General features: G+C 43.6%; 1 protein-coding gene across 3 annotated transcripts in view; it reads right to left on the bottom strand.

Annotated features, from left to right (window-relative positions):
• aqr (aquarius intron-binding spliceosomal factor) overlaps positions 1 to 14,930 on the bottom strand; it is a 45,729-nt gene that overhangs the window by 25,442 nt on the left and 5,357 nt on the right. For all 3 annotated transcript variants that reach the window (XM_030117347.1, XM_030117346.1, XM_030117345.1), the window contains exons 11-21: positions 14,787 to 14,851; positions 11,292 to 11,408; positions 11,092 to 11,205; positions 10,708 to 10,811; positions 8,120 to 8,222; positions 6,468 to 6,588; positions 6,226 to 6,367; positions 5,670 to 5,848; positions 4,154 to 4,321; positions 1,296 to 1,465; positions 128 to 369 (exon numbers count right to left, since the gene is read on the bottom strand). In XM_030117347.1, the coding sequence (XP_029973207.1) occupies positions 128 to 369; positions 1,296 to 1,465; positions 4,154 to 4,321; positions 5,670 to 5,848; positions 6,226 to 6,367; positions 6,468 to 6,588; positions 8,120 to 8,222; positions 10,708 to 10,811; positions 11,092 to 11,205; positions 11,292 to 11,408; positions 14,787 to 14,851 (1,525 nt within the window). The remainder of the gene's footprint in view (positions 1 to 127; positions 370 to 1,295; positions 1,466 to 4,153; positions 4,322 to 5,669; positions 5,849 to 6,225; positions 6,368 to 6,467; positions 6,589 to 8,119; positions 8,223 to 10,707; positions 10,812 to 11,091; positions 11,206 to 11,291; positions 11,409 to 14,786; positions 14,852 to 14,930) is intronic.

Raw genomic sequence — 14,930 nt, forward strand, 5'->3', positions numbered from 1 at the left:
TGTAAGGAAAAAAGGGATAAATATAACACGATGGCACATTGGATGAGTGTTATCCTTGAGCGCGGGGTTCCTGGGTTCAAGCTACATTTATTTAAACTAAACCATGTTTACTTCCACAGTCTTTTACCTGAATGGGGGCACCTGCAGTTCAGGCGTCTCCTCGGTGACTTTTATCGTGTGATCGGGGAAGCACGACCGCAAGTGATCCAGATTCAAGAACGTGTCATTGAAATCCAGCGTGGAGATCTGATTGGGCATTTTGGAATAATGCGCGCTTCCGGGGTCGCCGTAGCCAAGGATGATGTCGTGAAGCCAGTCCGGCACCACGCATTCGGTGTTCATCAGGTGTCTGATGGTCTCCAGCACAGCCTAAAACAACGATAGAGAGAGAGAGAACGACGGGTTTACATCGAACTCCTGAGAAGAAAAACTGAAAGAGAAAACCCGACGGAATGAAGGCGCAACACACAACAAGACATCCATCCCACAAGAGGTAGTTTAGCGGGATAAAAATAGCTTTGCGGCGGGCTGATGGAGCAGCAGGTAATTTGTAAGTCTGTCAATTATATTTTAATGAGCTGCAAACTGTCTAATACCCTGTTCATCAAAAAACACTGTGTGGGGAACCGTGTTTACTTTTATGTGTGTCATACATCAAAGATGCACAACAATGTTTCTTGAACACCCATTAGTTCCTGCATTTCTCAAAGTCTGGGGGAAAGAAAAAAAAAACACTTCAAAAAACATCTGTCATCTCACAGCCTGTGAAAGACAGAAATGGGTGTTCAAAATCAGAGATAGCAGATTTGACAAAGCCGTAAGGGGATGATGAGATGTTCTATGCAAGATTTCAGATTCTCTAAATGTTGAAGAAACGTATCAAAAAAAGGCGTCAAAAACTCAGATGGTTAATTATGCCATGAACCGAAAGAAAACTTGAGCAAAAATTGGCATAAATTACAGGCCATAAAATCCCAATAACCGCAGATCTGCCCTGTTACACTGTGTAAAGCAATCCAGATTCTCCACTGAAAACACTGCAGCTCTGTGACACACTGTGTAGCTTTAACACGGGGATTCTTAAAGGAGGCTGAGGGGTGGATTTCATTGGGAGAGCCTTGAGTGGGCGGCAATATCAGAGCTGCCCTGGCCCCAACCTCACAGCTCCAATGCCCTGGAGAGTATGAAACATGTGATCCATCACTCGGGGTGGTGTTGGTGGGACCAGAGCTCAAGGTCTGAAGATAAAGCACCGCGATCCGACACACAGCGAAGCCTGGTCGGCGTGTCCAAACCTTGAAGTTGTTCTCCTTGGGTTTGCGTCTCATGATGATGTTGAAAGTCTCGTAGGGGTCTTCGGTGCCGCTCTGGATGCTGCTGGTCATGTCCTGCTGGTACTGGTTGGGGTCCAGCCACACGCGGAACGTCCTGGAATCTCCTCGCAGCTTGGGCTTCGGTTCAGGCCCTAAAAACATCAAACACATTTATTTAGTGGTCACTAAAAACAACACGACTGTTGTTTCCAACTGATTTGATTCAATTGCTACGAGATGCCTCTGTTCTGGAGGAACCAGAATATGCAGACACTGCTTGGCATTGAGCGATACATCAAAATTTACAGTATATTGAGATTGAAAATTTTAAGCTGAAAAATACAATATTGTTTTTATCAATATAGCCTTTTGCATTAAAAACGAAACTGACTCCACCACCACTGCGGCTGTGCGCCTCCGACAGGACAGAATGGGTCCTCAATGTATTTTTGTTATTGTGTTCGGCTCTGCCTCAAACAAAAAAAATACCTTCAATGATTATAGGGAGACAAGTGAACACACACGGATGAATAATAAACACAGGGTGTGTTTTAATTATACATCAATTAAAACAGGAGTAAACTCCTACATATTAATGGATCATCTCATCCTGGCTCCTCACTGATTTTTATAACACACAGTGCCATAGAGTTTAATCTGACTCAATGAGGTCCCTGACCTTAAGACAAGGTGAATGTGTCAGGTCATGTCAGATGAACCTACAGCTGGGTCAAACATACGGTCTGCGGGCTGCCAGAGGGTCCAGCCTGTCTGTGACACAACTCCATGAATGCAAACAGTTGATATAGTTGCATTGTTGCAATCGTACTGAAAGAGACATTTCACTGTATTTTGCAACAGGATTCACCAATTAAAACTAACAAGATGCTCTTATTGTGAAGATATTACTATTATTAAAACGATTAAGATATTTTTCTTATCACATGCATGCATTTTATTCATTTGCATTAAACATTTGGATTTGCGGACGTTTGTGAGCTATTGTGCTGTCAGGAAGGAAGTCAGAAAGAAGGAAAGAAAAGCCTAAAGAGCTGACCAAGCCTCGCCGTGCTGCAGTACGATGCCCCCCTCAGGAACAGGAATTACATGCTGACTGACAGGCCACGGGCTTTAGGCTTTTTCCCACCGGGAGTCTATGTGATGCAGCAAGTGCAGCTTTCAGAGATTTCTAAATAGACCCCGTGTGGCGCTGCAGGGTGGGGAGCAGGGGAGCCAAATCAATCTTGTCGGCTTTCTGATGTGTGCGCCGACGCGCACGTGCGCATTTATGAGGGGATCATCACGTCCCTGTCCTAAAATGAGCACGGTGATAGCTTATAAGTGGAAGCTCCAACCTCAACACTATGTGGTAACAATGCGGGCAGCTGGGGCCGAGGTGTGTGAGCGCGGCGAGCCTTTCTATTAAGCTGTCAGTTATTTGAAGCTGGGGTTCAATAACCGGCATCGGCCATTCAGGTTTAAATGAATATGTACAATTGCAATTTCCCATTTTGTCCTGTTCATCATAAGAAAGTGAGTCAGTTACCAGGGTCTTACTCTGTATCTCCACCTTCACCCAGTGCCCAGAGATTTTTGTGACATCAGCCCAGACAGTCGAAGCAGCACTTATCCCTGTTGGGGATCTGAAAGTTTAACCGAGCCGACGTCGGCGGGGCCTGTTGCTCGCCATAATGTCTATTTAAATCACCCTTTCCTCTGCATATTTAATCCAAACAGATGAGAGAGGATGGGGGAAAAGGGTGCTTCAGCACATGGACACATGTTCCGACAGAGAGAAAAGGCAAAATCAGGTGAATAAACTGCTCAGAGATGCTGCTTTAGGCTGTATGGAAGAAATCCACCCAGAAAGCTCAAGTTCTTACTGTACAAATATATTTGACCAGAGATTTCAATTGATTCTGAGGGTATTTTTCATGTGTTGACAGACTAAAAAGACTCAGGCTTTTGAAAACAGTACTTTTGAAAGCCTTTGTCAGACAAATATAGTAACTTCGCTGATATAATTTCATCCTGTTGGGAAATTAATTTCGAGACACCAGAAGCACTGTTTAAAGGAGTAGCTAGTTTCACACCGCGGTGTTTGGAAGATTCCACCATACATGATGCACAAATGACTGTAATCTGCAGGGAAAGTGACACAAAACTGGCAATTTCAACACAATCCCAAAAAATATTGATGTAGAAATAATGATATACGAAACACTTGATTTCACCACAGAAAATAGCATGATGGATGTCATGTGGCTGGCTCATGCAGAAACATGTCTGAAAGAGGCTGTATGAGGTACGCTGCTTCAGTTTCTGATTTGGCTGAAGTCACGTGTGTAAAATATGCTTTTTGTGAAAGCAGCACATGTGCATTCACAGTTATGTCTCAGGTCTTGAAAGAGCAAAGTAGTGTAAAAGACTAAAATATAATCCCGGAAAATTAACAAAAATAGATACATGGTGCAGAAATAGCAATTTAGCACATATATTGTTAAATATTATTAGAGAGCGAAACTGAACACCCTTATTTAAGCTTTTCCTTTAGAAACACACACATACATTACAAACCTATACTTAAATCCAATAAATACAGACGAGTTCAGGGATCACAGCTCTTGGATGTTTGTTGCTGACCTCAGGTTAATGGTATTTTAATGGAAACAGTCCAGCTCTCACATTGAATGTCACCATGACGACGTCAGTCTGACCCCTGTCTTCAGGATTAATTGCCAGAGATGATGGTGTGTAAGTCAGATGAGACGGCGGCTGCCATGTGCCACTCTGAGTGTGTGTGTGTGTGTGTGTGTTGGTGGGAGAGCAATCAAACACACCTTCTTCGATGACACGCCCCCTTTCATCCAGCATGCCCTGCACCTCGCACCCTCTCACGTACACCAGGCCGGTCTGCTCCACGAAGGGCTGGCGCCGGTCGAAGCGCGTGCCGTAGATCAGGTTGGGCCTCACGGTGATCAGAAAGCAAACATCATGCTTCCGTAGGCCTGCGGGAAAGAAAGGCGGATCGAGAGAGGGGTGAAATATTGGAGACAGAAATAGAGAGACGGGGGGGGAAGCAGAGACAGGAATATGAATGAGAGAGATTTGACAGGGAAGGGAGACGGAGTAGCAGTGTGGAGGAGTGGAGCGATGGAAGACAAACCGCCCTGTCAGCACTTGCCTGATCTTTAAAACATGAAGCTTCCCGGTGGGGGAAACGGCGAGTGAGAGAAACGTGTGGAAGTCATACTTCCTCAATTCACTTAAAAAAAAAAAAAAAAAAAAAAAAAATCCGCCCAAAGTAGCAGCAAAAAGAGTGTCGATTCTGGATAACGACTGCAGTCCATTTCTGCAATAACTGGCTCAATACACTTCGGCATAACATGAAAAAGAAGCTGGTTATTCTCATTTAATGCGTGAAAGTTAAATTGGTGTGATTTAATCCATTTCGTGTCTCAATATGAACCGTGCAGCTCAAAAAATCAATATCTTTTCCATCATCCATCATTTTCCATTTGAAATCAGTGAGACTGATACATATTTCAGATTAAACAATAATTACAGGGTTTTCTTTTTGTTTCACTCTTTACAATTTTAGCTTTTAAGTCATGAAAACCAAAAAAAAAAAAAAAAATACAGCTTCTTTCAATTGTACGTTTCTTAAATATGGATGTTCTTCCTATTGTTCTGAACTGAAGTACATATCTCAATGGAAGTGATATAGTTTGAAACTTCATGTGCTGAAATAACTGAAAAAAAAACAACTGATTGTTGTAAATACAAATGTGAATAACAAAACATAAAACAGTAATAGTAACTCCAAGAGTCGGAAAATAATTTTTTTTTTGAATTATGTTTTCTTTTTATATATTCAGAAACATGCATGTAAAGTTATGTATATTAAAGTGGTAACTACTATAATTAAACAGATTTTGAATTACAGTCCTATTATTTACAGCTTTATTATAAATACAAAACAACGAAAACCTTTTTGGGCTTTGGTTAACAACATCTACACAGAGATCAATGGAATATATATATCAATGAGGAAGCTCTGAAGGAGGCAGAAGTCATGAGTTAAGGCCAGACTGCAGCATGAAGACAGAAGGGCTTTATGAAGGTTATAAACTACTCAGAAGAACAATACAGAGATGTAATAAAATAAAAAGAGTGGAGGTGAAGGAAAGCAATATACCAGAGCTGATAATGCATTATGTATTTTGTGATCAATTTGTCTGACATTCCTTTTCTTTAATAGCATCGAACGTCTAGATTAACAAAACAAACAGCAGATCATAAAGAAAAGCACATTTTAAAAAGGACTTTTGGAATAAATCTCAGAAATGCTTTTACCTTCCCATTCATTTTTGATGTGATCTTGCACATTGAGGTTGACGGTGACGTCGGCCCGGACCCGGGCCGGCCAGCTCTCGCCGATGTTGGGCTTGGCGACCTCTACGATGGAGAAGGCGGTGATGGTCTGAGCCATCCTGGCCCAGCCGCCGAACACCACTCCGCCGTATTCTGATTGCCTGTGAAGAGGGACAGACGCGACAAGAAGCTCAGACAGGAGCTGGGGGTGATTGTCAGGACCCGAAAATCAGCTGGATGCAGGGCGGCACATGCTGCAGCACCGCTGCTTATTTATTTACTTCTGGAAGAATAACAGGCAAGTTGCTGCACTGCTTGACATAATGGGAGCACTTATTATGTTAAGCAATGGGTTTCCAAATGTGGTGTACCAAATGTCATGGCCGTTTAATAAAATATTATCAATGTGCTGCACCACAATGAGAGACAAAAAAAAACAGACTTTCATTCATGAAAGTAAACATTAGAGATAGTGGAGATTTTCAGAATGCACAAAGCCAACTTATCTTTGACTCTAACACCACTACGGACATCTCACCATGGCTTCATGCGAAAGATCACGTCTTCAATGTCCTGTCGGATCTCGTAGGTGGACTCCAGACGAAACAGGTTGAAGTTTCTCAACAGGTAGTCGTGCAGGGTTAGAAACTGGAGGTTCAGCTTAGGGAGAGCAAGGCAGCCTAGAAAAGAAGAAGAAATGTCCCCTGCCGTCCATTAAAGCCACAAACACACATCAGCAACCCACACAATCACATGCGACAGTCTGTAGACGACGCGCACCTTCGCCTGAGTAGTACTCCGTTGGGACAATGTTCTCATCCCAGATGATCTTCTCTGTTGGGTAAAGCGGCATCAGATTCAGTTGCTCAATCTGAGAGATTCTTCGCTCGTGACGGGAGACCTGTGTGTGGAAAACAATGAAAGAGAGAGAAAAATGTGTTGAATATTCTAAAACAACAGCAATTACCTTCTCTTTCTGTTTTTTTTTTTTCTTTTTTAATGGGGTGAACAAAACAGACCACATCGATCCAACACTTAATTTCATCAAACCTTTGCATGTCTTCTCTCAATACAATCATGAACCTCCTCTCTGGCCTTCTTCCTCTCCACATTGTTTCATCATACATTCATCTTAAAACAACATCTTAAAGCTCGAATACGGTCGATAATAAATATGTAGACAGATCCGGTCTGTCTTCTGTACTCATTACATGAGTAACTGGGTATGTTTTCAGGTAGCTTACGGATGAGTAGCAACCAGAGTAGTACCATAGATGACCTGCGGAGGGCAGAGTTGTGCAGTATAGCACACGTGCGCCCAGCAAGGGGAACAAAAAGGACATCAGAACATGAAAGACAACAGAAACGACGAAGATGGTCTGTGTGAATGTGTGAGAGGATACGAGTAAATCTAGAATCTAACGGCAAAAAAAAAAAACGGACAGTTCCTCCTCCCTAAGCATGTTTACGACTGTGTTCCACAGCACGGATGATTGTTTTGCTACATGTGCCCTACAGCATGGTCTCGTTCTATTAAATCCATCCAGTCAGAGATATTCGTTGTCTGGGGCAACCTCGGGCGCACGCAAATGAACCCCCCCCCCTACCTCCACCCCCACCACCGCCCTGACATAGAGTCCTGCAACAACTTAATCAGATAATTACGAATCGGCTCTTCTCCATCGCTTCTCATGGATAATTATGAATAACTGCAGGACGGCCTTGAAACACCCACTCTGATGAAGAGGCCTTGCAGTGCGTTGTGTGAGTGTGTGTTGGGGAGGCTGCGGGGACAAGGGTCCAACAGATTCCTGAAGAGGTCTTCAAAAAAAACAAAATCAGGAGAGCGAGGGGAAGGGCGACTGGAGAGCACAATCACGTTAACTCGAGCTTTTCAAGAGACACTACAAAAAAATGAGAGAAAAAAAAAAAGAAAAAAATAAAGAGCCCTCTTTCATCAGCATTGTCTTCAAGTCACCATACAAAGTGCCCACATGAAGTCGTAATTGGATTAGAAGGCAAATTCAAGAGGGACGGGGCAGCGATGAAGGGATGCTACATGTTTTCCAAGGTCAAGGGCTTAAATTAATTACTTTCAAATGTGAAACGCAAAACCTATTATGCATTAATGCTGAGTGGCCAGTTAATGTTCTCGAAAATAACTATTCAACAACACCAACTATACACCTTTTACATTGTCGGCTGACAAGCGATCAATGCCTGATGTATTGCTCTGTCAATTAGAAGGTGTGAGGCATTGAAAAATGCATGACTTGCTTAGAATATTGAATTTAGAGAGGCATTTAAAAAAATATGGCATTAGCTGTGAAAACTTGAAGAAGAAAAATGTTTTTCAAATTTAAATCTGCACATTATAAGCTTCAATCCTGGGCTCAAGCTCAAACAGAAAGTCAAGCTAACAGAACATTTACCAGCAACTCCAGGAGAACCTCTTTCTCAATGGTGGTGTCCTGGCCTTCAGGCAGCTCCGGCAGCAGACACAGGTACGACGCCACCTGGTGGAGCATGTTGGGACTGGACGAGAGGAAGACAAACAAGTGGTTAGTCAGCTGGAAAATTTGCATTTGCAGATTGCAGCTCTTAGTCGAAACTCTCATCCAGAGCGGGGATGGCAATCGTTGTGAAATTGTCTGAAAACAATGGTTTAGTAACAACGATAATGAAGATGGAATCTGTTTTTTGGATACTACCTACCAAGAGAGATTTTGTGTGTGTGTGAACATAAACCGCCGTATCAAATTCTCGGCGCTTATTAGCACTGCGGCACAAAGCAGTTGTGTTTGCTCTGACACTGCACTCCTGCTCCGTCAGCATGTGTGTTAAGGAGCTGGGATGCCCTGATGAGACAGGATTATGAAAATCAAAGCCCATCTCTGTCTCGGGAAAGCTGAGGCATGGCTCTCTGCATACAGACCTGTTTAATCAGGCTGACACACGGTGACACAGGCGGACTCTGGCGGGCGGCGAAGGACGGGGCCCGGACAGGCTGTGACAGGCCCGGACGGCCACACGTGGCAACTGACCAACCGGGGCCGTGACCGCGCATCCCTTCTCTTGCTCCGATGCCACGTTGGTGGCAATTCTGCCGGTGTTGCAGTTTGGCGGCAGAGCGGATGACCTGGCGCGGGTCGCGCCGACGTTTCTTTCCTCAGCGACAAAATAAGCGCGGCGTAACAACTCGGTCCTGAGTAATGGAGATGACTGGACCAGGCCACCGCTGACAGCTGAGCCGCCGACAGCGCGAGGCGAGGATGGAGATCTGACACAAACTACAACAAGTTTACTCAGCCTGAAAGACGCTGCTGTGGCCAGAATTTTCTATAATTGAGGTCATTTGGTGTATAATTCACTGATTGGGTGAGAACACTTTTATTTGTGTTAAAAAACCTGAGAAGCTCCAATGTTTCAATCAACCTTCTTCGAAAACAGATTAAATACCAGGGAATTTCACACTGTGAGGTAAGAGTGTAAACCACTGCACCATTGTCAGCCAGCTTGTTTTATAGTCAACAAAATCGTCAAACCTTCTCAATGACGCCTCAATTTGCAGACGTTTAAGCTTTCAGATCCTTTTAACTGCTTTTCGTCTCCGTCACCAAGTTTCCCGATATTCCATCTTAAAATTCAAAGTTCAATGAAAAGCGGAATGACAGATCTGTACACATCCTTCCAGATGACAGGACTACAGTGGAAAGAAAACTCCATTACACCAATTACACCAATTATTTTTTTACATTTCCTGTAGTGTTGAATGACTCGTCAGTTTTCCCTAGTTACTCCACAGCGATGCTTTGATCGCGCGCTCATTCTGTGCCCTCAAATGACACTCGGCGTGTTTTGCGAAACTGAAAGATGAGCCGGTGTACATGTGAGTGAATGAGTGTGCATAAGTGAGGGCAGGCTGTGCAATAATGCTGCGTTTGTGTGTTTGGGGGACTTAGCGGATAAATTCGGAGCTGCGGGTGACTGGGGGCTTAGCCGACGGGTAGCACTGCTGGAATAAACTGGCATTAGCGCGAGTTGTTTGGATGAAAAGTGCCTCGTTAAATCTGATCGGCATATTTGGAGTCACCCAGGAGCTCTTTGGTGACAGTTGTGGAGCAGGGAACAATATAGTTCCTGCTATATTCAAAAAGCTAATTCTGGGAAAAAGGAGCGGAGCTCGGAGGAAATACATGAAACGGTTCAGCTAAGTCTTTACCTGATTCAGCTCAGCTTGGCTCATCACCCTCTGCCTGACTCAAAGAAACTTACTGTGAGGTTTAAGCATCTATAATCCACCGCAGAAGTCAAAAATTTATGGATGTGAAAACATGGACAGCAAAGAGGGAAAGTCGGAGTTTTCGACACCGTGTGGAGAAATCGAGACAAACGACGTCAGTCAAAGTACAAACAATCAAGTTATCAGGAAGTCTGGGTGGCAATTTTAACAGGTCATTATGATATCAGATGCCAGGAAAGGTTAGACCTTGAAGTAATTATAAATTAGCAAATGAATCAATGTCCTCTCCCTCCCAGCCACTGGTGCGCGCGTTAAAACACACATACGCGCGCAAGCCAGTTCATCAAAGTGAGGGTGCTTTTTGGCTCTTTGGTAAGCTAATATGATCTGACAAACACAGCTGTTCAAAGAGTTTCTTCTCAAGCCACTGCAAATCGATTAAATTAATGAGGCGTGCCTCTTTCTGGCTGCTACCAGCTGCCTGTTCAAGGGTTGACTAGCAGCCATTTAGCAGGGAAATCAGGCAGCAGTGGTGCTGCTGCTGCTCTACTGCAACACGGGAGCAAGTGAACTGGGCGTCTTTCTCCAAATTTAACAGGAATGTGTGTTATTTTGAAGGAAATATGCATTAATTTTCTTTGAGACGTCAACAGCACTTTTCATGAGACCTTCATATTCTAGGTTGGAGCTTCTGAGCATCAGAAACACATCAGGCATATTTAAAAAAAAAAATGAAGCTAAATATGTAGAACAAAATTATTAGTATTTCATGTTTACCTGAGATGTCCAAACTGTTTGGTCAAGGACTCCCGAGTGTCTACAGCGGCCACGTTGGACAAAGCAAAGTCATGCAGCTCTGGAAAGTGAGCGAAGGCGGCCCTCTGCAAGACAAGGTAGGACAGGTTACGCCAGGAACGCACTGGACGCGGAACGTCTCCGCGTCTCCGCTCCCAACGGAGCTCCTCCAATGGGGTGGGAGCTGGGCGGAGCCTTGGGGAGATGCTACATTCGTGCTACATGCTAGTTTTCCAAGATCGCCAACCCTAGCTTTAAACAATCTCATGTATCATGTTGTGATTGTGACATTAGGTTGACTGTTTTTCAGGGTAAAATTAGGTTTTAAAAAGCCCTAAAACAGATTTTACAGTCCTGTACACCTACCTGCAGTGAGGTGATTTTGTCGTAGTGCAGGTTGGTCATCTCTTTCTGAGTCAGGGCATTTCCTGTCTGGTCATTGATCTCAAAACCTGTGTAGAACTTCAGCATGTCCAGCAACTGCAAATGTGGGACGACATTTACAAGTTATATAGACAAAAATTCCACAATATTCCATCATGTGTGTGTTTTTGTTTGTTTTGTACCTGACAGAAGAGGTGGCCCTCCTTCTCTCTCTGCTTCAGGCTGGACAGGTTACAGCTGACCATCAGGTGGGAGTCGTCCAGCACTGTATTGAACCAGCGTCTGGTCGGCAGCAGAGCCTGGACACACAGGACAGCACGTTACAGCACTGTGCTGCAGGTTAATGTTAAAATACAGGACCTATCGCTCTCACGAGTCATGCAATTACTAGATAAAACATGATGCAGCTAGCTAAGCCGGTTACTGCCTGAAAAGTGACGCTGAATGCTACATTCAATTGAGTTTCTGTGTCAAAGAGCAGACAGATCGAAAAAGCTTTTAATTAATTATTGAAATAACTATTTTCTGTGTCTAAATTGCTAATATCACCAAGGCCACCTCAATTTCTTCTATGAGTGACACCAAAATGTGGCAACACACACCTCTTATATCCACAATGATTCTAATAAAAAGATGTAACACACTGTCAGGAATCCAGATGTGATGATGCATGTGTGCACTTTTCAGTTGTCAGATAAACACACACAATGTGGACGTGAATGCAGAGAGAAACATGGTGAGTCAGCAGAAATTTTTTTTTCTGTAGTAGTTAAAAAAAAAAGAGAAGCAAATGTAGAGTTTAATGGCAGCTTTATGCAGAATAGTTTGTTGGGTTTTTTTTTGCTTTGGTCACCCTCACTCCTGCTCTGAAGAGTTCATCCATGCACCCCCCCCCCCCCCCCCCCCCACACACTTTTTTAAGTAATTATTGCAAACTGCAATAGAACACATTTGCTTTATGTAGGTCTGTGCAGCAGCTGGTATACCGACGGAAGTCAACAAGTGTTCCAACATGCCGCCATCCATTGAGTTTCTCGAAAAAATATGTATTCAATAAGTTTGGCCTACAACATAATGGTTCAGTTTAATTTAAGGAGTCAAATCTACCACACGAAAAGAAGAAACAAAGTCAAAATTCAAATAAACACTGACTACAAATTTAAAACGCAAATGGTAAATGGACTACACTTATATAGCGCTTTTTACACTGCTGGAACAGAGGCCAAATCGCTTTACACTGTATATCACATTCACTCTTTCACACACACATTCACATAGCCGCAAAAAGGAAGCAAGGATCCGGCTCATCGATTGATCAGGACTGAAAATGGAAATCCACCCATTCAGCCTGTATGAGACGCTCCCAAAACACATACGCAACAAACTATCGGAGCAATTTGAAAAACAAAAAGCAGCAGTGAAAACGAGTTATTAGATATATGCCATTACTCCACTTCTGTCCATAAGACACTTTCTAACTTTTCCTTTGATTTTCTCAGCTTCCCTGGGTTATCACTGTTAGCTTTGTTTCTTACTCAAAATGCAACATGAGCTCCAGAGCACTCTCTTTGGTTCATTTCCTGTGTTTGCTCTGCTGGAGAGCGCACCGGCATTCACCGCTGTAAACAAGGTCACTTCCACATGTAGCAAGGTCAACAGTTTTCTACCACAGCTCCCTGGTTGCTTCCGTTCCGGAGTGCGGGTGAGTTTTCCTTCCTGCACAGACGTCATGGACGGTCCCATGAAGTGAACTCTGATCCACTTGGTGTTAAAGTCTCCTTATAAAACACTTCATCTTACATTTGGATGAGTATTATAAACTGTAACTGAGAAGAAAAGGGCTCTCCATCACAGACAAAACCAGGTTCTGGGTGAGCTGGCACTTCTCAGAGGTCACCCCAAAAAAAAATCAATTGACACCATGACTTCCCAGCATCTGTATACATGATTATCCATATGTCTTATTGATTGTCCTTTTCCTGTCTTGCAGTTGTTTTGAAACATGACATAAGGCGAACTGACAGCGGGGCGCTGCCTCTATACTTATTTGTTTGCAGCGCGTTCGCATAGCATGAAGGCGAGAACAGACGAAAAGCTGTCAGAGTGAAATCACGGGGCGGCTTTAGTGGGAAAACAACAATGAGAGTCTGAACAGGCTGATGAGCAGGCAGCCTGAACGAGCGGCTGAGCGATGCAGACACATTCACACTCTGAGGACCGAAACTGCTCGGAGAAAAACAGCTTTGTGAAACCGAATATGAAACGGATTAGCCAAACGCAAAACACAAACAAAACGGAATATCTATTATTTTATTCACTGAAGGCTGCCGTTCAAAGGCAGCAGGTGCAGCAAGTGATACCTAAACGCCGGGAGAATAGATACCTTTATATCCCGCTGCCATCTTTGATCTCGACTCAGCCCTGACAGGCGGCATAAAACAGGCATGATAACGGGGATCCTTTTCTCTGCATTAATTTCCAGCTCGTCATCAGAGAGGGGAAGTATGGATTTCATGCGACTGGGGCTTTTGTAAAAGGATAGCGCTGAAGGACAGGAGATGTCTCTGGAGGCTGTCCGCTGGCCGGCCACTCGCCGCTGCCAGGAACAGCAAGGCCGGCCTGTCAGCGGGCGGCCAGATGAAATCTATTGAGCTCCCTCTGCTCGTAACAGGAGATCTGCTCCGGCGGCAGGAATAACAACTCCGTGCGAGACTGGGTCTGAAGGCTAGCCCCATCATTAGAGCGGCGAGCTCGGTGAAAGACGACCTCAAGCTTTGGCGTTACTTAATCGTTTCTTTTTATACAAACAAACGTATTGACGGTTCATAAAAGCCTGTAACGTTTACAAGTCGGTTCATCCCCCGTAAAGCCAGACAGAGAGCATCATGACTCCCAATGCGGATCATGAATCTACTGCATGATAGCTACACCGTCTCAGACATGCTTTTAAATGCTCTTTAGATTCAACCACGGCTAAAAAACAGGCTGCAAGAGGCAAAATTAAATCTAATTTTAAAACATATACAATCAGATCCTTCTTATATATAATCCTGTGCATGTTCACTCTGCCTCCTTATGAATGGATCTAATTTAAGTGATAAAATTTCTTCAGTCATGATGATTAATTACTCATTTCTGTCATATTTGAGCAATCAAAGGAGGCTACACTTTGCACGGCTAAAAAGTTAAGATAACACTCCCAAATAAATTCAAAGTCATGAACAATAATAATAGAAACATGTTTTACAAGTGGTTTTGCCAAACACTCGTTATCCCTCAAAGAAAATTAATGTCAACTTCTTACCATCATGTCAAACTGCCACTGCACATTAAACTTCAGACCACATGCCAAAAGTCATCAGGGTGAACATAACCTCCCTCATACTCAAAGTCTGCTGTCTCAAATAGTGCACAGAGTTGCAGACAGCAATGACAGAGGCAAACAGGGGCGAGTGGTGACTGGACAATCATTCCGTCTGTTGAACCAAATTGGTAAAAATGGGCAAAGGGCAAAAGGAAAATTAGCTTAGACCGCTTCCTTGACGAAGGTACGAATAATAAGCAACTGTAGATCTTCACTTATGGTGGACATCATGACAGTGGATGCGGGTTTAACTCAAATGCAAAAGGCTGCAATATTTACTGAAAAGTCTTAGTGAGAGGAGGCTGCGTCTTACCTCCAGATCGATCATGAGTTCGATGAATCTCTCGCAGTAATGCACTTTGTCCATAGACACAGGACCTGTGGAACATAAACGGAAGCATAAAGTTGTCCCACTTTAGATCAATAAATGGATGTTAACAGTGGAAAACACAATCTG

The sequence above is a fragment of the Salarias fasciatus genome, chromosome 19, assembly GCF_902148845.1.
Source record: "Salarias fasciatus chromosome 19, fSalaFa1.1, whole genome shotgun sequence".
Classification (NCBI taxonomy): Eukaryota; Metazoa; Chordata; class Actinopteri; order Blenniiformes; family Blenniidae; genus Salarias; species Salarias fasciatus.